The 23964-nt window shown below is 52.2% G+C and overlaps 1 protein-coding gene across 1 annotated transcript in view; it reads right to left on the bottom strand.

Annotated features, from left to right (window-relative positions):
- ST14 (ST14 transmembrane serine protease matriptase) overlaps positions 1-23964 on the bottom strand; it is a 37223-nt gene that overhangs the window by 5280 nt on the left and 7979 nt on the right. The window contains exons 2-16 of the mRNA XM_065937417.1: positions 10886-11045; positions 10606-10733; positions 10317-10387; positions 9623-9780; positions 9392-9427; positions 8883-9123; positions 5110-5249; positions 4838-4935; positions 4107-4216; positions 3894-4024; positions 2418-2522; positions 2085-2195; positions 1872-1985; positions 1548-1670; positions 650-836 (exon numbers count right to left, since the gene is read on the bottom strand). Coding sequence (XP_065793489.1) covers positions 650-836; positions 1548-1670; positions 1872-1985; positions 2085-2195; positions 2418-2522; positions 3894-4024; positions 4107-4216; positions 4838-4935; positions 5110-5249; positions 8883-9123; positions 9392-9427; positions 9623-9780; positions 10317-10387; positions 10606-10733; positions 10886-11045 — 1913 coding nt within the window. The remainder of the gene's footprint in view (positions 1-649; positions 837-1547; positions 1671-1871; positions 1986-2084; positions 2196-2417; positions 2523-3893; positions 4025-4106; positions 4217-4837; positions 4936-5109; positions 5250-8882; positions 9124-9391; positions 9428-9622; positions 9781-10316; positions 10388-10605; positions 10734-10885; positions 11046-23964) is intronic.

The raw sequence follows: 23964 nt of genomic DNA, 5'->3' as shown, positions 1-23964 counted from the left end.
AAGAGCCCCAGCCCCGGGCCGCCTGCTCCCGCTAAGCCGCCCTGAGAGGCCAGCTCGGCCCAGTGACGTGCTTGGTGACCCTCCCCGGGGTGGGTTCGGGTCTGCACGGGCACCAGCGTGGGCTCAGCGCTTCATCGTCACCCTCGTGTTTCCTTCTCACACCTCTCAGCCAAAAATCACAGCATCACCATGAGCCCCCAGGAGCCCCAGGCTCAGAAAACTTGCCCACGGCAGCCTGGCAGCCTAGAGCTGGGCCGTGGATCTGAGGGCCCTGAGGGGGGGGTCCCGCCCTGCAGACACTGACCGCTCAGGCTCAGGAATCCACACACCGGGGCTACAGTCTGGTTCTGCTGCTTAAGAGCTGTGCAACCTCAGGCAAATATCCTTACCTCTCTGATCCTCTGCTTCTGTAAGATGGGCACACATGAGACCTGCCCGCCTGGCTTTTAGGAGAGGCACTGAGAGCCCTCCGGACAAGCAGGGTCTCCCACTAAACGCTCAGTGTTTCAGTTACCAAGCCCCACCCCTCCAGTCCTGCTCCTGCCTCACCTAGGCAGGACTCACAGACGCAGGGCCTTTCCACCCCAGGAAACAGAGGGGCCCCACTCAGGGCCCTGGAGAGGCCTCCTGGCTCCTGCCTGTGACCCACCTGAATCCTCTGTCATCGATGAAGCAGTGTGCGGCGGACACCATCCAGCTGGGGGAGATGAGAGAGGCCCCACACAGGTGGCCTTGGCCCAGGGCGTGGAGGCTCACCTGCCAAGGCCACTCACCTTGGTCTGAATTCTCACCTCCGACAACTCGGGACTGCCTGGTGAACGACCGCCGCCCACAGTCTGGAAGAGGCAGAGGCAGGAGTCACGGGGTGGGAGTGGGGTGGGGGGCGGGGGGCAGCCTCACTAGACCAGCCTCCTGGCCCCTCTCCCTGCCCCCGGACTCAAAACCCTCACTCCCCACCCATGGGCTCCTGCACAGGTGCCATCGCGGGCCTTCAGACCTCTGCTGGTTTGCTGAGATTTAATTTGGGTGTCATTTGCCTAGATGTCCTCACTGGATGCTGAAAGACACAGCTCTCAGAGACAAGAGCGATGGGTGATGGCAAGTCAGAACTGCCCAGCTCTGCACACATTGAACCTGTGTGTGCACTTCAGAAGAACCAGCACTTCTGAAATATGCAAGGGGCTGCAAATATGGGCGGGGTGTGGACAGAACCCTGCCCAGGGCTCCAGGAGCTGTGCTCTCTCCTCTAGGTAGCATGGAGAAGCCCAGCCTTGCCCCCATGGCCAGGTCTACAAAGCAGGGGTCAGCCCAGCACTGCAGCCCGGCCACAGAGGCCTGACATACTAGCTGCCCTGGGCCTTGCCTCTAGGATCAGAGCTGCCGGTGAGGCAGCGCCTGGGTGCCAGTCAGCAAAGTCGTCCTTTCCTCCAGGCAGACACATGCTCTCCCTGGGGCAAAGCTGGGTGAGGCCCTGGGGTGATTTCTGCCTCTGTATGCGCCTTGCTCAGGGAACAACCTGCACAACTGTACGCAGCAGCCCTGCTTACCACAGTCCTTCTCATCCGAGCCATCAGCACAGTCCTCATTCCCGTCACACTGGGGGTTGCTCTTGTCCACACACAGCCCGTTGAGGCAGCGGTAGGTGTGTTTGGTGCAGGTGACGACTTTCACTGTTCGAGCAGGAGGACATAGGGGAGGCAATCCATTCTCTGGGGCACCCGACCTGATGCCCCTCTCTCGGGCCTGCCCCACCCACCCACAGCGACACCCTCTCTCCTCCCGGCCCTTCTGGACGATTCTCTCCCAGCTGACACCCTTTCTCATCATGCTCCACGTTGAGTGACCCCGTGGGAGGCGGGCCCCGGCCTCACCATCCTGGCACTTGGCCTCATCGGACCCATCGCCACAGTCGTCCTTCTTGTCACACTGCTGGCTCTGAGGGAGGCACTTCCCGTTGTCACACTTGAAGGCATTGGGCGGGCAGCCTGAGGAGCACAAGGACTCAGCAGGAACTCGAGAGCCAGCAGCAAGGCCACGGGGAGCTGGGCAGAGACCCCCCCCAGCCCGCCGCCGGCCACACTCACTGCAGCCCTCCTCGTCGCTGCCGTCCTCACAGTCCCTCACGGAGTCACAGACCCAGAACAGGGGCTTGCAGAACTTGTCCCTGCACATGAACTGGTAGGTGGCGTTGCACTCTGGAGGGGCGGGGAGGCAGTTAGATGCCAGGCTCACTCGGTACTCAGTTACTCACCGTGTGTGCCCCTGAGGATCCCATCCCGCCCGGTCATGGAGGCTGACTCAGCGCCACGGGCTGCAAAGGACAGGAACAACCCCCACCGCCCCACCTGGGGCCTTCCCGCTCGGGGTGACAGGCAGAAGCCGGGCACAGAGCGGGCAGAGGACGCCAGGGGACTCACTGCAGTCGAGCTCATCGCTGTAGTCAGTGCAGTCGGCCCAGCCGTCACAGCGAAGTTCCTTCCGGATACACCGCCCCGTGTTACACATGAAACTGCCTGGGCACGCTGCGGGCAGAGGGTAGGCCTGAGGTCCACAGCCACCCCCATCACCTCGACTGCTGGCTTCCTGACCTTGCAGCCAGCCGCACTGGGTGCCAGAGGAGACCTCCCAGCCCAGCCCCCAGTTCAGAGGAGTGAGGCTGCAGCTGGGGGTCTCCAGGCCCACGGAGCTGCGGCAAGGGGTTCCTACAACCAGTGTGGCGGCCGGAGAGGGTGGGGAAGGCGCTGGTTGAGGTCCCTCCTGGCCCCCATGACCAGGAGGCCCCGGGCAGAGCAGAGAGAGGCCGGCAGGTGTGCACTGATTTCTACTGCCCCGTGTCCTTGGCCGGCCATGACCCCAAGCACCAGGCCCCCCATCGGCAACGAGCAGCAGCCACTCAGCAGACAGATGACGTGCGTGTCCTCCCCCAGGCACCGGGAATCGCTGGATCTGCTTAATTCTAAGATGTTTCCACACTTGAACGTTTCTGAAACTAGGGTGTGTCTGACAACTGATGTCATCGGGCAGATGACAAATTGAGAGGAACCTGTTTCCCTTTCTCTGCACAAGTAGCTTTGTCACTTACCAAAGGGGTTTGCTCATCTGACTACACTTTGCGTGGTGAGCCATGCAGCTGAATGTGAACTTAAATTTGGATGCTTGTGTGCAGTTAAAGTGTCTTCCAAAAGGTTATTCTATGATTTGTTATTGTTTGCTAGCTAAGTCGTGTTCGACTCTGCGACTACATGGACTGCAGCCTGCCAGGCTCCTCGGCCCATAGGACTTCCCAGGCATGAATACTGCAGTGGGTTGCCATTTCCTTCTCCAAGGGATCTTCTCAGACCAGGGATTAAACCTGCATCTCCTGCACTGGCAGTTTCTTGACCACTGGTAGCCACCTGGGAAGCCCTATTCTATGATACAAGGTTGAAACAAACAAAAAAACCCCCACTGTGGACAGAGAAAAACTGATATTCACAGCAGACAGTGAAATTAAAGGCCATGGAAACAGTTAAGATCTCTTCAGTAGAGATCTCACAATTTGCAGAGCTAGGAGTGGTTCATGCAATGATCCATGCCCCAGTGTGCTATCTCAAAAGCATGCTATTCATCTGACAGCTGCTAAAAGGCCAGAGACAAGCACAGATTCTCAAAGTGGTGCAGAGCCAAAGGGACAGTGGCCCAAAGGCACTTTGGGTTCTCCGGCCTGAGGGGCTGCTCCCAGGGACCTAAGGGTACTGTTGGCTCTCTTTTTCTCAAAAAGCTATTGCAATGACTAAGATGCACCCTACGGGCTCTGGTGGCTCAGCGTCAGAAATGCTAATGAGATGCAGAATAGACGGCCAATCTCAGGTCGGCACTCCAGCCAGGCCCGGCTTCCTGAGTGCGATACTCACGGTCACGGGCATCGAAGGACAGGAACTCCGCCAGGAATCCGGTGTCGGTGTAGGACTGGTCCGAGTGGAAGTGGACGGTGATCTTGTTGCTCCTGCTGCTGGCGACAAACTGCGGCTTCTTTCCACAGTACCTGGGGGCGGCGGGCAGCTCAGCGGAGGAAGAGGATCCCCCCGGGGCTGGGGCACCCCCACTCGCCCGCCCCTGGCACTCACTTCTCCCCGTTGATCTCCACGTAATCCTTGGTGCAGGAGCCCACAGGGACATTGGGCTCCTGCAGGAAGAAGGCTTTGAAGCGCACCTTCACGTTTTTGTTGCTGGGCACCTGCAGAGAGAGATGCTGCTGTGGGCCTAGCTCTGCACAGCCTCCCTCTTTCCTGGGCTGCGGGGGAAGGGAGGGGTTCTTCCCTCCCACCTGCCCGCCCGCCCGCCTGCAGCCTGCAGGGCAGTGAGGACGTGGCAAGAGGGAGCTGGAAGGAAGACCTTCCCGACTCGCCAGCAGCACACACACTGTGGTGTTCTAAAGAAGGCCGGGCAGTTCTCCCACATCACTGACTGGACGGCGCGCATCTCCTGCCGTCCAGTGAGCGTGTCCTCCCCTGCACAGCACTCGTTGTCCCCACAGCTCCTCTAGGAGGTCCCAGAGCCAGCTGCATCCCAGACCCCGGTCCCTCCGGCAGGCACCGGCCACAGGAGGGGTTGAGTTTGGGTCTGCTGACGCTGCTTCGAAAACTGCCCCGCCCACAGCCTCCACACACACCCTTAGAAGTGGCCAAAGGTGCTCACTGCCCTCTCTCCTGCCTCCCTGGAGCGTCCCCACCCCCGTTCTCCCTGGAGCACCCCCACCCCCGTCCTCCCTGGAGCACCCCCAACCCCTTCCTCTTTCCTCCCCCCCCATCTACTCCTCACCCAGCTTCTGTAACCCCCCACAGCACACAGCTCCCACCTCAATGTGCCAGGTACAGTTGACATTGGGCGGGTAGTGGCCTGGATAGTAGGGGCTGTTAAATGTCCCCTGGGCTGCCCGCAAATAGCCTCCACAGCCTGGAAGGAAAGGCAGAGAGACGCATGTGACGACTGAGGTCCCAGGAGGGCAGGGGGCCCTGAGGAGTCGGCCGGCCTCCCTCAAGCCTGGGCACCAGACGCCCCACTTCCAGGAGGGCCTGAGCTTCAAACCCCATGGCCCCGAGGCCTGTCCCCGCCTGGGCTGCCTCTTACTGCTCATCCGGGGCAGCTGGAAGAACACAGCCTCGAAGCCGGGGTGCCTGCGCTTGGTGCTGGTCACCAGCGTGATGAGCAGGACGTTCTGGGAGGAGAGGAAGGTCAGGTTGTAGGAGGGAGGGTAGGTCCCACACAGCCTGCGGGGCAGAAGGGGGAGTGTTATGGGAGCCACAGAATCCCAGCAGCCATTTAAGTAAAGATCTCCTCATAAGACTGTCTCTGTTTATGAACAACTCAGAAACACTGAACGCCTAATGATAGAGGACTCGCTAAGCAGTTAACAGCAGCAACTGTTAACACTAACACTTACTAAGAACATGCCAGGCACCATCCTTACTGCTTCTATACCCATTAACTCAGGTATTCATCACAACAACCATTAAATACTATTATCCCCATTTTACAGATAAGGAAACAGAGGCAAAACAGGTGAAATAGCTTGCCCAAGACTGCACAGTTGGTAAGTGGCAGGACTAAATGAAAAAACAACCCATAGAATGGGAGATAATATTGGCAGGTGATACAACCCACAAGGGATTAATCCGCAAAATATACAAACAGCTCATGCAGCTCAATATCAAAAACAAAACAAAAAAAAGCAATCAAAAAAAATGGGCAAAATATCTAAATAGACATTTCTCCAAAGAAGACATAACACATGGCCAAAAAGCACAGGAAAGGATACTCAACACAGCTAAATATTAGAGAAATGAAAATCAAAACTACAGTGAGGTATCAGCTCACACTGGTCAGAATGGCCATCATCAAAAAGTCTACAAACAAGAAACACTGGAGAAGGTACGGAGAAAAGAATCCTTCCTACACTATTGGTGGGAATGTAAATTGGTGCAACAGCTACTATAGAAAACAGTATCGGAGGCCTTAACTAAACAAAAATAGAGCTACCATATGACCCAGCAATCTCACTCCTGAGCAAATATCCAGAAAAGATGAAAACCGTAATTTGAAAAGGTACATGCACCTGAAAGTTCGTAACAGCACTATTTACAGTAGCCACGATGTGGAAGCAACCCAAATATCCACCGACAGATGAATGAATGAGGAAGATGTAGTGTATACATACAATGGAGTGTTCACTCAGTCACCAAAAGGAACGAAACAATGCCATTTCCAGCAACACGGACCTAGAGATCATCATACTAAGTGAAGTAAATGAGTCAGAGAAACAAAAATACCCTATGATATCACTTATGCGTTGAATCTAAAAACAATTATACAAATGAACTTATAAAACAGAAAGAGACTCCCAGATAAAGAAAAGAAACTTCTGGTTACCAAAGAGGGAAGGGAGGGAGGGATAAATTAAGAGGCTGGGATTAACAGATACACACCACTATATATAAAGTAATCAACAAGGACCGACTGTATAGCACAGGGAACTCTACTTGATACTCCGTAATAACCTATATAGGAAAATAATCTGAAAAGAGTAGATATAGATATGCATAGCTGAATCACTTTGCTCTACACCTGAAACGAACACAACACTGTAAACAACTACACTCCAATATAAAATAAGACGTGTTTTTTAAATTTTTAAATGAGCGACTAAGTCAATGATGGAAAAAATCTCCGTCCACCAAAATAAGCAGCAGGACTGAATCTCAGACTCGTCACTCGGGCACCGGAGCCCTCACTGCTAATGAGTATGGCATATGAGCTGACCGACACCACCACCATTAACAGTGACACAGACATGCCACTCATCTGGGAGGGCCATCATAACATGCTTCCTCTTTACAGAGCAGACAGTGCAACCAGGTGTGCCATATAATCCTACTTTTAAATAAATACACAAATATACACATAGCAAAAAAAACCTGCAAGAAGGTACAACACACATTTAACAGTGACCATTTCCAGATGGTAAGATTATGAGTGGTGTCTGTCCTATCTGCACACGTCTGTTCTACCCTCGGCCTCTCAGGACCAGGTATTTACTGGTTGCACAGACGATCAGTTAGAGAAAAAGAAAGAAACCTGGCATGAAAGGGGTGTTTAGATAGAAGTCCTGGCTGCAAAGCTGTGGCAGCAGATGGCTCTCTCTGGGTTTTGGCCTGAAGTTTAGCCCCTTATTAATCACAAAACATCTGTCCAGCTCATTTCTATAGACAACAATCGAAGGCTCCGGTCCACTGAGTCCAAGGCGGCGGGGGGAGCTGAGTGGAGGCAGTTCACCCCTACCTGCAGGCTCTGATTCACCTCAGCACCCCCAAACAGGTGTATTATGCCTTTTTGAAAAAAAAAAACTTTTTAAAATAATTTATTTAATTTTTGGCTGCGCTAGGTCTTCATTGTTTTTGCTTGGGCTTTCTCTAGTTTTGGAGAGCGGAGCTGCTCTTTAGTTGTGCACAGGCTTCTCATTGCAGGGGCTTCTCTTGCTGCAGAGCAGGGGCTTGAGGGTGCACAGGCTTCTGTAGCTGTGGCACGTGGGCTCATGGGCTCGGTAGTTGTGACTCCTGGGCTCCAGGGCACAGGCTCAATAGTCGTGGCACACGGGTTCAGCTGCTCTGCAGCACGTGGTATCTTCCCAGACCAGGGATGGAACCCCACTCTCCTGCAATCGCAGGTGGATTCTTTACCACTGAGCCACCAGGGAAGCCTCTAGGCCTTTTCTTAACTGAAGTGTAGTTGATTGACAGTGTTTCAGGTGTATAGCAAAGTGACTCAGTTATACATATACATATTCTATTTTGGACTCTTTTCCATTATAGGTTATTACAAGATATTCAATATAGTTCCCTGTGCTTATGTATTTTATATACAGTGATGTGTATCTATTATGCCTTTTTATTTCCTATAATTCTGATGCTCTGACCCCTGGGGGCTTGCTAACCCTGGAAAGGTAGCCTTCCCCCTCCCTGCCCCCCAGGGCTAGTCAATCCCTCGAGAAGGTAAAGACTTGGGCAAGACTTTTACATGCAGACGAACCGAAGCCCACACCCCAACACCTTCTCTGTGGGGCTCTTCTGCTGGAGACCACTCCCTACCTTCCCTAATTGCCCAGATACCAGTCTAGTGGAGATGGCCCCAGGCTACAGAGCCTGCTGGAGTTACTCAAACCAACCCATCCTAAGGTGTAACTCTGCCTTGCCTTTCCTGCAGAATCCACACAAAGGTTCTTGCCCACATTATCCTCCAGGCCCCTCTGCCTCCTGAACAACCCTGGTGCCTCCCCCTGTAGCCCTGTGTGGCTCCTCCTCTCAGCAACTAACTGTCAGCTTGTGAGTAACAAACTGTTTTTTCAACAGCAGTCATCTCCCATCTGGAGGCCTCAGCATCACTGAGCAACAATAAAACCTTCATTCACAATAGCAAGGGCTGGGGGAGGGGGAACTTCCCTGGTGGTCCAGCAGCTAGGACTTGGCATTTTCACTGCCATGGCCGGGGTTCAACCCCTGGTTGGGGAACTAAAATCCTGCAAGCCTTATGGTGTGGCCAAAAATAAAAATAAAAAAGAGAGAAAGAAAAAAAATACAGTAGTAGGCAGCACCTCCACAGTGGCAGGTGAAGGACAGATAAAGGAGCACCCCGCTCACCAGCATCTAGGGACCCATGGGCCTCCGGCACCCTTGCCAAGGCTGATGGTCACCTCCAGATGCCCCCTGCAGCTCATGCTGAGGACCACGCCACCCCTGCTCTGTGATGCCTGCAAGTTGGCCGTGACCTGAAGCTTCAACCTCCACAGTGGTCATGCCGGAGGCTCAGCCCCGGCCCACTGCCCACCTCCACTCGCCCGGGACACTCACTGCACCACGGCCCGGGGTTCCACGGGGCTCAGGGTGTCATACACCATGACCAGGTCACTGCCACGTTCGTCGCAGGTGGAGACATCGAAGCTGCGGAAGGTGAGGCTCAGCACAGAGTCAGCGTCCCCCCGCAGCGTCCACTGGCAGCGGGCGTGAGATGGGTAGGGGCTGTCGGGGAAGCCGGGCGTGCTGAAGCGGGTGGGCTCGCTGCCCTGGGCATGCAGGGCAAAGCTGCAGCTGTCTGTGTGGGGCAAGAGGACACGGGGCAGAACTGGGCAGGGGAGCCACCGTGACCCCTGCCCACAGGGGTGCAGCCAGGCCTGGCCCTTCTGAGGTGCCCCAGTCTGCTCTGGACCCAGGAGAGGCCGGGAAGGGGGTCTGTCCTGGCCTGAGAGAGGCAGAAGGATGTGCTGGCCATCACCACGTGTGACTTTGGGGGACCCCCTTGACTGAGCGGGCATCTGGCCACATCGCTTCCCTTCTCCTTCGGGAGGAGGGCAGATACTTACTGTCCTGGGTGTTCTGTACTATTCTGGGGTCACTGGCTGAAGAACAAGAGGGAGAAGAAAGCACTTACTCATGCAGTCCATTTCCTCATTCCCCTAGAGGGAGGTGCCCGGCCAGCTCGCAGTCTCCTCTCCCAGGCACTGACTCCGGGAGAGCTGAGGCCCCACACCAGCCCAGGAGCAGGCCGTGCTCCAGGCCGGACCACGCCCATCCCCGGTGCCCCCTGCACTCACGGAAGGCCACCACCGAGGTCATCACGAAGGAGCTCATGGAACGGGCTCGGGGCGGCACGGTGACCATGCGCTTCTCCGCCATGGCCTGCTCGGCTTCCTTCACCAGGTGCTTGGGGATGTCAAACTCCGACCAGTAGTAGGCGATGACGCTGCCCTCGCTGGGGAGAGAGGGGTGAACCTGAGACGCCGGGCCCACACCTTCCCAGGTGCCCGGTGAAGACGGGGCAGGATTAAGAACCTACCGGCTGGAAGAGACACTCACCAGGAGACCCCCTCCAGGCCGGTCCCCCCATGCCAGCCTAGGCTCTTGTATGCCCACCCACCTGCTGACCCCTGAGCCAGAGGCCTGGGCCCTTGACTCTCAACCAGACTTGCTGGGGTTGCAGCTCAGGCTCAGGAGTGAGAGAAAGCCTGGAGTGGAGCGTGGGTTCTCCCTCTAGCCTGGGCCCACTGACAGCTCGAGTCTGTTTCCTGAACTTGAAAGGGCCTGACGGTGCCGCCTGCCATACTGCCTCCGTAGAAGATTAAATGAGACTAGCAAAATCTAAAGTACTTTCCGGATAAAGTCAGAAGAAGGACTGGCGGGCATCTTGGCTCTTCAAGCAGGGCCTCACGGTCTCATCACCCCAGCAGGCCCCACACCCTGCCCGCCCCCCGCAGCAGACCCCCTCCCGCCAACCCTCCCAGCACCCACCTGAAGGCGGTCACAGTTGATGTCTTGTAGTAGGGGCCCAGGACCGGGATCCCGCTGTATAAGAACTTCAGCTGAGGGAAGGAGAGGAGGCTGATGGCGGGCCAGAGAGCGCCAAGGACCCCAGCCCCCAGCCCCCAGCCCAGGCCGCACCCTCCCTCCTGGGACCTGGGCCCCCTTCCCAGGTGCTGGAGAGCCCCGTCACATGTCTGGGGGCAGCGGGGGCCTCCTTTCTGCCAGGCGGAGGTGGGGGTGCCAGAGCCGACAGCAGCGCCGGGGGGCCAAGACTCACCGCCTCCTTCACCTTCTTGGCCAGGTTTGCAAACTCAGTGGAGTTGGAGTTCTCGTAGGCATCCAGGAAGTTCTCGTTCCGGACACTCAGGTAGCCGTTGAAGATCTTCTGGACTCGCACGTTCCGGTCTGCGAGAGACCCGGGGAGGATGGTGGTCAGAGGGAGGGACGTCCGCCCCCCACGGATACAGCTGCCCTCAGCCAGCCCGGGGAGCGCACCCTGCCGTCTCCTCTCCCTCCCCCGAAACGGATCCTCCCTCCACCCCAGGAGGGCCACTCACCCTGGAAGTGCCACGCCAGGAGCCCCGCCAGGAGGGACAGCGCCAGGAAGGCGGCCAGCACGGCCACCAGCACCACCCACCGCCGCGGGCCGCCCTTCTCCACCTTCCTGCTGTTGTTGGCCGGCAAGAACTCCACGCCCTCCTCACAGCCATCCATATTCTGCAGAGAGACCAATGCACGGCCGTCAGAACCCCCGGCTCTGCACCCTGCCAGCTCCGCTGGAGAAGGACAGCTCCAGGATCTCGGATCCAGCTGTGCCAGAAAAGCCGGGAGGATGGAGCAGCGGCCTCCCCTCCGGGCATCCGCAGGCACGCACTGCCTGAGAATTGTGAGTGTAAATAAAAATGAAACAAGCAGCCCGTCTGAGCTCAGCCAGTGGAGACTGTCACCTCCGTGAGTCACCTCGGACGTAGGAGGAGGGCCAGGCGTGGGAGGAGCCAGCCCAGCCCAGGGATCACCCCCTCAGCACCCCGGCAAGCCGCGCTGTACAGCCTGACCCCGATCCTTGCTCCGCCAGTGTGGCACCAGCCAGAGTAGAAAGGCAGCGACCTGGTCAGCTCCGCCGTGCCACGGCAGGACAAGTCTCTCTGCCTTGAGCCTGAAGTCTCCCAGCCCAGGACGCCATGGTAAGCTGGGAAGGCCAGGTCTCTACTGGAATCCATCCATGTCCGTGATCAGACGCAAGAGCATGAAAAACAAACGAAACTTCCAACAACAGGGCGGCGCTGGGGGGGGCCTCCAGGACTAGGGGACACGACTATGGACAGGGAGGTGGGGTGTCTGCAGCAGGCGATGGCAGGTGGGCACGCTCGTCCGCCGACAGCACACAGGCTATCTGCCGCCCTAAACCCTGGGGAGGGTCTGTGCCCTCTCAGAGTTAACTGCCTCATGCCCACTCCAACAGGGTTTGCCGTAAAAGCAAAAGCCCCACCCCAAATTCCACAGAGGTGCCCGTTTACTGTTTTCAGACGTGGCTGTCTTCGTGTGGACGTCATACCTGTACTTGAGCTGACATTTCCTGGTTTGTCACATTCAGACTTCATTTCACGGCTTACTCACTGCTGTGAGTTTCTCCCCACACCTGCCGCGTTTGGGTACCTGCATCTCGAATTTTAGTTTCCTAGTGGGTTACGTTTGTGACTTCATCTAATATCAAACCCAGACATACATCCCACAGCTAACCCTATCATGACCATCGTACTACAATATATAAACGTATCAAACCAAAACGTTGTACACCTCAAAACTACATCTCCAAACGAAATAAAATTTTAAAAACAAAAAAGAAGCACACCCCAGAGTCAACCACTTAAGATGTTTTCAACCTGCTTGTTCTGGAATTTGTCTCCGTATTTCTGAATAATACGCCAATGCCACCAACTCGATTCCTCTATAAAATATAATCAGCTGACTTATATTATGGTAATGTGTATTTCAAAGTCCTTCCTTCTGTCTTTCACTCATCTTCCCAAAAGATACAGAGCTAAAGTTTTTTAAAAAATTATATCCATACTCTATGTTTTCATTATCAATCTTGAGAATATTGTTCACTAGAGTTTCCTTCTCACTACAATTGATTTGTTTTTCCTGCTGTGAATATTCATTTACTCGGGTTTTTTTTTTTTTTTTCACATATATCGAAGTCTTCCCATACACTCTAAGTGCTCTGTAACGTTCTTCTCACCTTCCACATAAACTCTGTCAAAGAACCTCTCATTTCATTTTCCTCCTGAAGGCACCCTGTCCTTTCCCGTAGCTGCTGTCTGGAACTTCCCCCACCACCATGACTCTGGGGAGTTCCTGAATTCAACTTCCTCTTGGGTGGATAGCATCTGTGACTTTTAGGATTATAGTTCCCTGACCAGGAATTGAACCCAGGGTCATGGCAATGAAAGCATTGAGTCCTAACCACTGGACTACCAGGGAACTTCCAATTCCCTCTTGCATTAAAACCCCTATTTCCTGGATTCCATGTCTTCATTTCTGTTGACTGGCTTCATTTTGGTGGACACATACTTCAGTAGTTTCTAGAAAGGGACATTTCTTGCAACTTTGTATGTTTCAAAAGGACCTTAACTCTGTACTCATGTTTGTTGATGTCTGGGCTAGGTATAATTCAAATAATTTTCACTTAGAATTTTGAAGTCCCTAGTGTTCTACAGTTTTTAATTATGCTTTGCAGAAATAAGATAATAGTAAAAATCCATCATTTTTTATTCGTAATTTGTCGTCTTTCTCTGAAAATCTTGAGGAAGTGCTCGGAATTGAGTCTTTCAACTTCACAATGCTAAGCTCTCCATCTGCCATTTGAGCTTGGAAAGTCATATCTTTCAGTCTGGGAAAGTTTCCTGTGTTGTTTTAGATTATGTCCTCCCCTTTATCTTCTCTTTTCTCTTTCTCTAAGTCCTACTATATGGATCCTTTATTTATCCTTTCTCTGCACTATTATTCATCTTGGTTTTTAATCTTTCTACTGAGTTTTTCACTTCTGCTATCAAAACTTTCATCTCCAAAAGTTCTGACTTGTTCTCTGACTTCTGGATGCAAAAATCTTCTCATCCTGTTATTTCTATTGTGTAACTTTTCTCAATAGAGAAACTGCTGTTGACTTTCTCTTTTGTGCTGAAGGCTTTCCTAAATGCCTAAGGATAGGAGGCTATTTGCTCAAATTCAAGAATGAAGTCCTAAAGTTTGTTTGGAAGCTCCGTGGACATGGCTGGCCACAGGTGGCTTCACTTTGGGCCACAATTCAGTGACTAGCCAGATACTTTACTGGACACTCCCAACTGCCAGGCTGCGTAGATCTTTTCTATGGGATGGCTTAGTTACTGCAGAGAATAATTTTGTAATCTCCAGGATGGGGTAATTTAAACCTAGCCACTAGCATTCAGAACATGGGAGAGAAGAGACCTATGACTGTTTTCACCCTCACTGCAGCCCTCTGGCACCCGTCCTCGAGTCTGAAGAAATCAATTTCCCATCCCTTCTAGGGGATGTGTGGGTAGGAGCATTTTTGTTTGGAGTGGAGGTGGGGCTCTGGAGATTTCTAATAATGTCCTTCCCTGTCTCACCTCTATCTTCTATAAATACCTGAGCCCCATTCCTGAGTCTGGCAAAGGACATTACCAGAGAAATACTAAGTATATTTCCAAGCATTAAAGAGAGTCATATCTCTTCAAAGGGCTCACTGAATAATGAGAGAGATAAATGAAAAAGCACACATAACAAAATACATCATGATGAAGTTTCAGAACACCGAGGTTTAAAAGTACATCCTCTATTGCATGATGTGATCAACCAGGGCTTCATTTCCAAAATATCCCAACAGCTCATACAACCCAGTAACAAAAAACAAACACCTCAATCAAAAAATGGGTAGAACACCTAACCAGCCACTTCAAAGAAATGCCTAAGAATGGCCAACAGGCACATGAGACGATGCTCAACCTAGATAATTATTAGAGAAATGCAAATCAAAACTACAATGTGGTATCACAGGTATTTACTGGTCAGAATGGCCATCATCAAAAATTCTATAAATAATAAATGTTGAACAAGGTGTGGAGAAAGGGGAACCCTCTTCCTGTTGGTGGGAATGTAAACTGGTTCAGCCACTATTGAAAACAGTATGGAGGTTCTTCAAAACACTAAAAACAGAGTTACCATGTGATTTCGCAATCATGCCCAGGCCTATATCGCAATAAAACTGTAACTCAAAAAGATCATGTTCCCCTGTTCAGGGCAGCACTATTCACAGTAGCCAAGATATGGGAACAACCTAAATGCTGACCAAAGATGAATGGATAAAGAAGATATATTTATACAGTGGAATATTACTCAGCCATAAAAAGGAATGAAATATTGTCATTCACAGCAACATGGATGAACCTAGGGATTATCATACTGAGTGAAGTAAGTCAGACAAATACCATAGGATATCACTTATATGTGGAATCTAAAAATTGATACAAATGAATCAAGCAAACTTTCACGGTCATGGGTTGGAAAACTCAAGATAGTTAAGATGTCTTATTTTCTTCAGTTGCCTACAGCATGAACATTATCTTGATCAAAACCTCAGCAGGTTGTTCACAGAAACTGATGAGCTGCTTCTGAAATTTGTACGCAACAAGATCTGAAAAAGAACAAAACTGAAGGACTTACATCACCTTATCTTGAGATTTACTGCAAAGACAAGTTTTTTTTTTAAAGTCATGCATTTCATTTCCAAGAGTGACTTTTATTCTTAGATGGTTCTTTTTTTAACCATAGCCTTTTCGATTCTATGAATTCACCACCTTCTTGTTCTTAGGATCCCAACTTAATTGTTTTTATATGATCTTCAGAATCATGTCTTTGCCCGTCTAGGTTTCAGGTTTGCTTTAAATGTCCAATGGTCCTTGGATATCTAAACATACTGGAAAATGAAAAAATAGTAAGGCTTTAGCTAGACTCTGAGCAAACTGTGTGCCTGTTTATATGTGTTGGCAGAAATGTAACAGAATAATAATTTGTTCAGTTTATTTTCAGCGTACAGGGTAACTTCACAACAGTTTTCTTACTCAAGCCCCACAACAACCCAGAAAGCATTCATGACAGGTATCCTCACTACCATTCTACAGAAAGGCAGGGAGAAATGATGACTTTGTGGGATCACACAGCCACGAGGTGGCGCTCCAGATTTGACCTTCATCTTTAGCCTCCCTCAGTCAGCATCCAGAACTCGGGGAGCAAGTATTCTGGGAAACGGGAAAGCAAGCTCCTTGGGAAGGAAAGGTGGCTGACAGCATGGACAGTGGATGCCAGGGGCAACCCCGGGCTGGCTGCAGAGCACGGTGTCAGCGGTCGGGCTGGCTCCTAGGTCTGTTCATCCCTGCAGTGTGAATCCTGGGCTCCGATCAGCCCAGAAATGCTGTTTAATCAGTAACTAGATGACCTCTTTTATTACCCTACTCTTGGCTCCATTTTCAGGTATATGGGAGATCATCTTGCCTAACCCAGTCATTTTACTGATAAGGAGACTGAGGCTGAGAGACAGGGAGTGACCTGTCCAAAGTCACAAGGGAGGTGTTGCTGCTGTTGTTCGTCACTCAGTCGTGTCCGACTCTTTGCGACCCCATGGACTGCAGCACGCCAGGCTTCCCAGTCCTTCACCATCTCCTGGAGTTGACTCAAACTCGTCTCCATTGAGTCGGTGATGTCATCAAACCATCTCAACCTCTGTCACCCTTTTCTCCTTTTGCCGTCAATCTTTCCCAGCATCAGGGTCTTTTCTAACGAGTCAGCTCTTCCCATCAGGTGGCCAAAGTATTGAAGCTTCAGCTTCAGTCCTTCCAATGAATATTCAGGACTGATTTCCTTTAGGATTGACTAGCTGGATCTCCTTGCTGTCCAAAGGACCCTCAAGAGTCTTCTCCGACACCACAATTCGAAAGCATCAGTTCTTCAGCACTCAGCCTTCTTTATGGTCCAACTCTTACATCTGTACATGACTGCTGGAAAAACCACAGCTTTGACTCTATGGACCTTTGTTGGCAAAGTGATGTCTCCATTTCACAAAGGGAGTGAAGCCAGAAAAACAACAAAGAGGGACCAGCCACACCAACCCTTGTGGCTGGCGTTTCACAGATGCATGGGACCGGGAGGCCCCCAAGGAAATAGGAGGCAGGCAGTTCCCACCAGCTCAGGCTCAACGGCAAACATAGCCTTCTCCCTACATGCAACCACCTCTACAGGCCACAGATCCGACGGAAGAGGGAGGATGCGCATGCCCACCTGGGCCTCTCCTTTCTCTTTCATAAAGTAAACACGTTTGCAGGTGCACACATAAAACCCAGTGCTGAAGCAGGTGCTGGCCTACCACAAACAGAGGCCACACAACTCTCATGGCCTCTTCCCCCCAGCCGGCTTGAGTCAGATCCTGGAGGCTCAAGGCCAGCTCAGACAAGAGAGTGAGGAACGACTTCCTGGAGAACAGACGGACATCACAGGTGCACACACAGCTCCTGGAGGATGACCCAGGGAGCGGGACACCGGGGCAAATCAGATCACCACCGTGTCCACCCGACTTCCTGGAGAGATGGGGGGATACCACCCAAAGACCCAGGACGAGAGACATGTGAGCCCTGGAGAATACCATATTTTCTGCCGGTTTAAAGCACGCCAATGCAAGTGATGCCTATCCTCCCCAAAGTCAGGGGTTGTCCAAAAAATGAATTTATAGACGGTAAAAAGGAAAAGGCATATTTTATTTGATGTTATAGGAAAGATCCTTGTGGGCTTCCCTTGTGGCTCAGTAGTAAAGAATCCTCCTGCCAGTGAAGGAGACGTGGGTTCGATTCCTGCATCAGAGAAGATCCCCTAGAGAAAGGAACGGCAATCAACTCCAGTATTCTTGCCTGGAGAATCCGGGACAGAGGAGCCTGGAGGGCTACAGTTCATGGGGTTGCAAAGAGTCGGACATGACTGAGTGACTAAACAACAGACCCTTGTGGCCACCCTACTTCTGTTAAGTACCAAACTTACCAGAGCTAAAAGCTACATGCTTAGCGAGCAAAACTGTGTCCAAGTCAGCCTCAGAAGCCTCTGGGCAGCACCTTACGCCCAGTTCCCCCGGATGGGCTGGGACCGCTGCTCGCCCGACAGGCCGGCTCTCCCACCAGCTCCAGGGACCAGCAGATCCAGAGCCAGCAGCTGCAGCTGGCAGGTCATTATGGTCCTTGCGGGAGAACAGCTACTGGTAAGTGCTCGTGTTTACTAACAACAGAAACGACAGTAATGACCCCAAAATCCACACGAGATTCCAGTCAAAACAGACAGGGAATAAATCAGTCTTCACACCAAGCTCTCCTTTTTAAGACTGTTCCTCATTTGGCCAAGGTTGGGTGTGATCTGTTGGGAAGGCAGGGGATGAAGCTGAGGCTGAAGAGGTCACGGGGAGTCCTGGGAGGGGCCACGAAACGCCCTCAACATGACACCTGATGATGTGCTCCTGCTGCTGAGGATCAAGGTCAAGGGGCAGAAGTGATGTCACTGGCTGCAGACACTGACCTGAGGGTAGACAGGGTGGCTGGCTTCAAGTGCCACTCCCAGCTCCACCATGAACTGCTGGTCACAGGTTCGGTCACTCAGTATACCCTCCAGGTGGGACAGATTTCAATTCTTTTGTAAGAGTTATTTATTTCTTTATTTTTGACTGTTCTGGGTCTTAATTGCACACAGGCTTTCTCAAGTTGAGGAGAGTGGTGGCTTCTCTCTAGTCGCAGTGCACAGGTCTACAGCATGGGCTCAGTCGTAGCACACGGGTTGGGGCTCTGCAACATGTAGGATCTTCCCAGGACAGGGATCGAACCTGTGTCCCCAGCATTGGCAGGTGGATTCTTAACAACTGCACCACCAGGGAAGCCCAGGATGGATGCCAATTCATGATGAGAACCAGAAAATATCCGTGAGATGGTTCAAACAAGAAAGCACGGTGTGCACAACTGCAATCATTTCCCCAGGTGAGCGTCCATCTCGTGCGACTTCGAAGATGCCTTTATTTTCAAGAGGAAAAGACCAAGCCAGCCTAAGTCTCTTGGCCACTCCCCAATGCCAGGTCGAGTTGGATCCTGGCCAGAGTCCCTAGAAACTCAGCATGGCTCAGGGCCACCAGAGATGACAGAGCAAGGAGTGAATTCCAAAACCTAACACTGAATTTGTCACCCTGGGAGATGCTGAGCACAGTACAATGTTTGCAGACTTAAGCTTGCAGACCCGGGGGCCATGCCCCTGCCTGCAGTATCGGAACCTCCCGGGAGAGGGGCCAGGGGTGAAACTGAAGAAAGGCCCCTTCTTCAAGTTGCTAGTTATGAAGGGACCTGTCTCCAGGCAGGAGGGGCCCTACTTAGATGGGCTCTCTCCAGTTAAATCAGCACCATGGGCTTCCCTGGTGGTCCAGTGGATAAGAATCCGTGTTGCAATGCAAGGCATACTGGTTTGATCCCTGGTCCGGGAAGATCCCATATGCCTCGGAGCAGCCTCAATGCCACAACTACTGAGCCCAAGCTCTAGGGCCCACGAGCCCACAACTACTGAAGCCCACGTGCCCTAAAGCCTGTGCTCCACAACAGAGAAGTCACTGCGTGAGAAACCCGTGCACCTCAACTTAGAATAGTCCCGCTCTCTGCAAGTAGAAAAAAACCCAGGCGCAGCAATGAAGACCCAGCACAGCCAAAAACTAAATAAATACATCTTAAAAAACCAGCACCCATCAAAAAAACCTCGAGCAGCTGTGGGCAGAAAGCAGCCGACATGCAGGCCCTCAAGGGCGGGGACTTCACTCACTCTGCGGTCACTGCAATCCCGGCCCCGCACAATGACCAGCACAGAGAGGACACTTGATCCGTTCATCACAGGATGACCGAAGCAACAAAGGAGAAGGGAAAAGACGCCCACATCGGAATCCACTCACTCACCAGCCCTGGGGTGACTGATTCCCCAAAGAAGCCAGATTCTCAAGAAACAGGAGGCTCCCCTTGATCGTACCACCCCAGCAATTCCCAGACTTGCCTGCTTGTGAAAAATAATGATTAAAATACATCAGTGAAAGGAGCATAGTGCTTGCCCAGCATCCAGATCCCCTGGCCCCTCTCCCGGGAGGTTCCGATGCTGCAGGCAGGGGCATGGCCCCCGGGTCTGCAAACTTAACCCGCATCCCAGGTCATTCTCGGGAAATGGATCTGGAGAGTACCAGCTGCCTACCCTTTCCCGGAGGCTGCTGGCCCGGCCCACCCACCTCCCCTCTCAGTGAGAGGAGCTGGCCGGCCAGGTCATGTCAGTTTCAGTCGGCCTATTTTAAGCAACCACCTGGGATGCAAGGTACCTTCAAGAGGGGCTGGACTTGGCGCCCATGCTCAGGGCCCTCCCACAACAGCTTATGAGCAGCACCCAGAAGTCCAGGAGGCTGCCAGCAGACACACAGTGCCAGCCAAGGCTTGTCAGCAGCTGATGGGCTCCCTGAGCTCTCTGCCTTCTTGTTACTTGACCTTCTGACCCTTCCCTTTCAACCTGGTCACTTTTCTCAGCTGCTGACCTGCCGGGAAATAGGTGAGGCAGCAGGGCCCTACAGAGGATCCAGAATTACCTACAGATCTGTGACCCCAAGGCATCCAGGAGAACAGAAAGCTGACCCAGAACCAACGGCTCCCACTGGAGGAAATAAAGCCAAACTCCGTACACCTGGTCAGAGTCAGACGGAAAGTTCCCAGGGTCTGACTCAGTCGACCGTGGGCACTGCAGGCCAGGACCTGGTGATTCTCTGCCAGTCAGCATCCGGCTCCTGCAGGTTTCATGCCTGTATCCCCTCCCCGTTGCTGGCACTGCCCAGGGCCCCGCCTGGTCACACCACTGTGGCCCTAGGACCACACACACCTGCAACCAGACTCGGCAGACACAAGCCTCTTCTTTCACGAGGGGTCGGGGTGGGTGGATTTCTACCCCTCACTGGCCTGGACGTGCTGACCTTGTCCTCAGGCAGGCGGCCCCCAGACCTGTGAGGAAGTAGGTCGGTGCCCATCCCGCCACCCTGAAAGACCCGGCTCCCATCATCACCTCCAAAGTCCAGGGTGTCCCCGAGGACAAAGCCAAGGCCCAGCCTCTCCAGGGAGTGTCTGTGGACCACCTGAGTCCACAGTCTTTGTCCCTGGAACCTCTCCTCCCTTAGACCCTTGGCATCAATGATATCCCCAGGGCACAGCGGGCAGGCAGGCAGGCCTAGGAGGCCAGGCGCCCCAGTTTCCTCTTCCTACTGCTTCTGTCCCCCACACCCGCTACCCTTGACTTTGCCCAGGGTTAGAACCTGATTGACAGACTGACTGAAGGACTTCACTCTCCACAGCCAGAATTAAGTAGCCTAGCCAAGACAGGTTCCAAGGCCCAGGGAACTTTCCAGACCTGTCTCCACTCCCCTGGAAGGGGAAAGCAAGCTCAGTCTACACCCCAGGGATCAGCTGACAGCTCGCCAAGCTCTCTGGTGTCAGCTACCTGGCCACATACTATACCTTCAGCATCTAACTTTAGATCCTCCTGGTCTCTTCCTCTCCCAGTCCTCAGTTAAATGCTCCCCCTCTTTTGTAATTCCAAGCAGAGAATTCTATCTCAGATGGGCTCCAAGATTCATAACAGAGCAGCACCCCTCAATACAGCCAGTCTCTTTGATCCCACAAAGTTTGCCCCCACCGTGCCCTTTTTGGTCAGAAACCCTCTTCCTGGCCCAGCCACGCCCACCTTTCTCCTGTCACCTGACCGGCAGCAGAAGTATCTGCCTGCAGGGGCAGAACCAGGCACATTCCCCCAGAAGCTAAACTGGAAAGAAACTGAACAAGAAAGGAAGAAATTAACAAGACTAAGAAGCTGACAAAGGAGAAACTGAAGACAGAGGTGAAAACAGCACAGTGTAATTTCTTCTCATCTTTCTTCTTGACTTTTTTCTCACTGAGCCCACATTCCAGTTTCATGGGATGGTGCTTTTTTAGTCATTAACACTTCTGTTGAGATCACTGTAAATTCAAACGCAGTCATAAGAAATAATACCAAGATCCCTTGTGGGCTTCAGCCAGTCTCCCTCAATGGTACCATCTCATTAGACTATAACACCATGACACTGCTATAACCCACAGATCTGATTCAGATTCCCCATTTCACTTGTACTCATTATTAAGTTCCATAAGATTTTATCACTGGTGTATGTCTGTATCTACCAACAGTCAGGATTCTGAACCAAGACTTCCCTGGCAGTCCAGTGGTTAAGACGCCTCGCTTTCAGTGCAGCAGGCAAGAATACTGGAGTGGGTTGCCATTTTTCTCCAGGGGATCTTCCTGATGCGGGGATCGAACCCGAGTCTCCTGCATTACAGGCAAATTCTTTACCATCTGAGCCACCAGGAAGGCCCCAGGAATGTTAGAACAGTGAGAGTGTGAAAGTGTTAGTTGCTCAGTCGCCTCCGACTGTGACCCTACCGACTGCAGCCCGCCAGGCTCCTCTGTCCATGGGGTTCTCTAGGCACAAATGCCGGAGTGCGTTGCCCTTTCCTTCTCCAGTGCCAGGAACATTAGGTCAACTACAAAACTAGCAGTTTGGGAGAAAGCACTGAATATGCAAAGAAGAAAGCCCCATCACCAGGGAGAGGCCTGGAGGCCCCAGTCCATGATTACAACCCGTGCAAGGACAGAGCGAGGAGAGAACTGCGGAACCGTGTTCTCCTGTCCCTTCCCCTGGGGGCCACCCTTTCTGGGGAAATAGCTTCTTTTTCGGCTTGGGCCAGCGATACAACGTTATCCCTTCCCCCAGGGCGCTTGGCATCACAATAGCCCAGCATATTAGCATTGCAATAGAACCAGCCTTCCCTGGTGGCTCAGGTTAAAGCGTCTGCCCGCGATGCAGGAGACCTGGGTTTGATCCCTGGATCGGGAAGATCCCCTGGAGAAGGAAGCGGCAACCCACTCCAGTATTCTTGCCTGGAGAATCCCATGAACGGAGGAGCCTGGTGGGCTACAGTCCACGGGGTCGCAAAGAGCTGGACACGACGGAGCGGCTTCACTTCTTCAGAACCAGCCTCATTCCCCCCAGCTCCTCCAGCTCCAAGCAGCTACAGAAACACCCCTCTGGGTCTGCTCTTTGTCTAGCTCAAATGCTCAACTCAACCAACCGTTCAAACTGAACCTCTGGTCATCTGGTGCCACTTCACAGGAACGACGTTCCTGTTAAGACCTAGAACCCAGAATTCAGCAGCAGAATTCGAACGGGTTGGGGCTGTTCATCAATTTCTTCCCTCAGCCCCATGGCTCTGTTTCTATTCATTGTTCCATAACACAGGCAATTAGCACACACAAATACCACAAATAAAATAACAATCAGAATGGCACATCCACAGCAATCAAGAATGGTTTTTCAAAGAGTAGGTAATAATGTGGAAAAAGCTCTCTTTAGAAAAGTCAAAGTCAGTGTTGGGTCCTTCCCACCCTTCCAAACTCCCGCTTAAGTGCCTCCTCTGAGAAGTTCCCCAGGAAAGCCCTGCCCCTTCCGGTCTCCCCAGCGTCCCAAGCACAGTTCCAGTCGCAGTTGGTCAAGGTCAACCACCTGCTCCTTAAGGATGGAGGCAGAGAGCGGGAGGGAGCCGTGTCTTGTTCCGCAATCCTAGCATGCATAAAGATCTGCAATAAACGTGTGATGGATTAGTTCATTACAATCATGCCTTTAGCAGCAGAACAGGAAGAACATTATGATTCCATTTGGGAAAGAATACATGTACACATATATATTAATATCCGCAGAAGTATTGGCTCATGCATAGAAGACTGTGGGGGAAAAAAAAAAAAAGAAGACTGTGGGGGAATAGAAACCAAACCACTTATAGGGATTATGAAACCTGGGAGAGAGAATTTCAGAGGAATTTCACTGTGTATATTTCTGCATTGCTCAACTTTTTTAAAAAGTCCTGAGGCATCCCTGGTGGTCCAGCGGTTAAGAATCTGCCTGCCAATGCAGGAGACACAGGTTCCATCCGCAGGTTTGATCCCTGGTCCGGGAAGATCCCACATGCAGTGGAGCAACTAAATCCGTGAGTCACAACTACTGAGCCCACATGTGCTACTGAATCCCCATGCACCCTAGATCCCGTGCTCCGCAACAAGAGATGCCACCGCAATGAGAAGTCTACACAAGGGGAGCAGCCCCTGCTCGCCGCAACTAGAGAAAACCCACACAGCCAAAAATAAATAAAAGTCCTCTCCTAACTCCAATAATCAGAAAGAAGGAAGCAACTTTTTAATAGAAAATATACACAGGCAATACCAAGATATTAAAAAGCCTCTCTAGAGAATTCCCTGGCGGTCTAGGGGTTAGGACTGCATGCTTTCACTGCTGAGGGCCTGGGTTCAACCCCTGGTCAGGGAACTAAGATCGCACAAGCAGTGAGGTGTGGCCAAAAATAAATAAAATAAAATATGAAAATAATTGTTTAAAAGTATGACCAAGTAAAAACGCTGGAGAGCAGGGAGATTTACTTGACATTTTAGGGAGACACATTACAGGCCTGGC

Source organism: Muntiacus reevesi, chromosome 5 (genome assembly GCF_963930625.1).
Source record: "Muntiacus reevesi chromosome 5, mMunRee1.1, whole genome shotgun sequence".
Lineage (NCBI taxonomy): Eukaryota > Metazoa > Chordata > Mammalia > Artiodactyla > Cervidae > Muntiacus > Muntiacus reevesi.
Note: the sequence above shows the minus strand (reverse complement) of the source record. Positions and strands in the feature narration are given on the sequence as shown.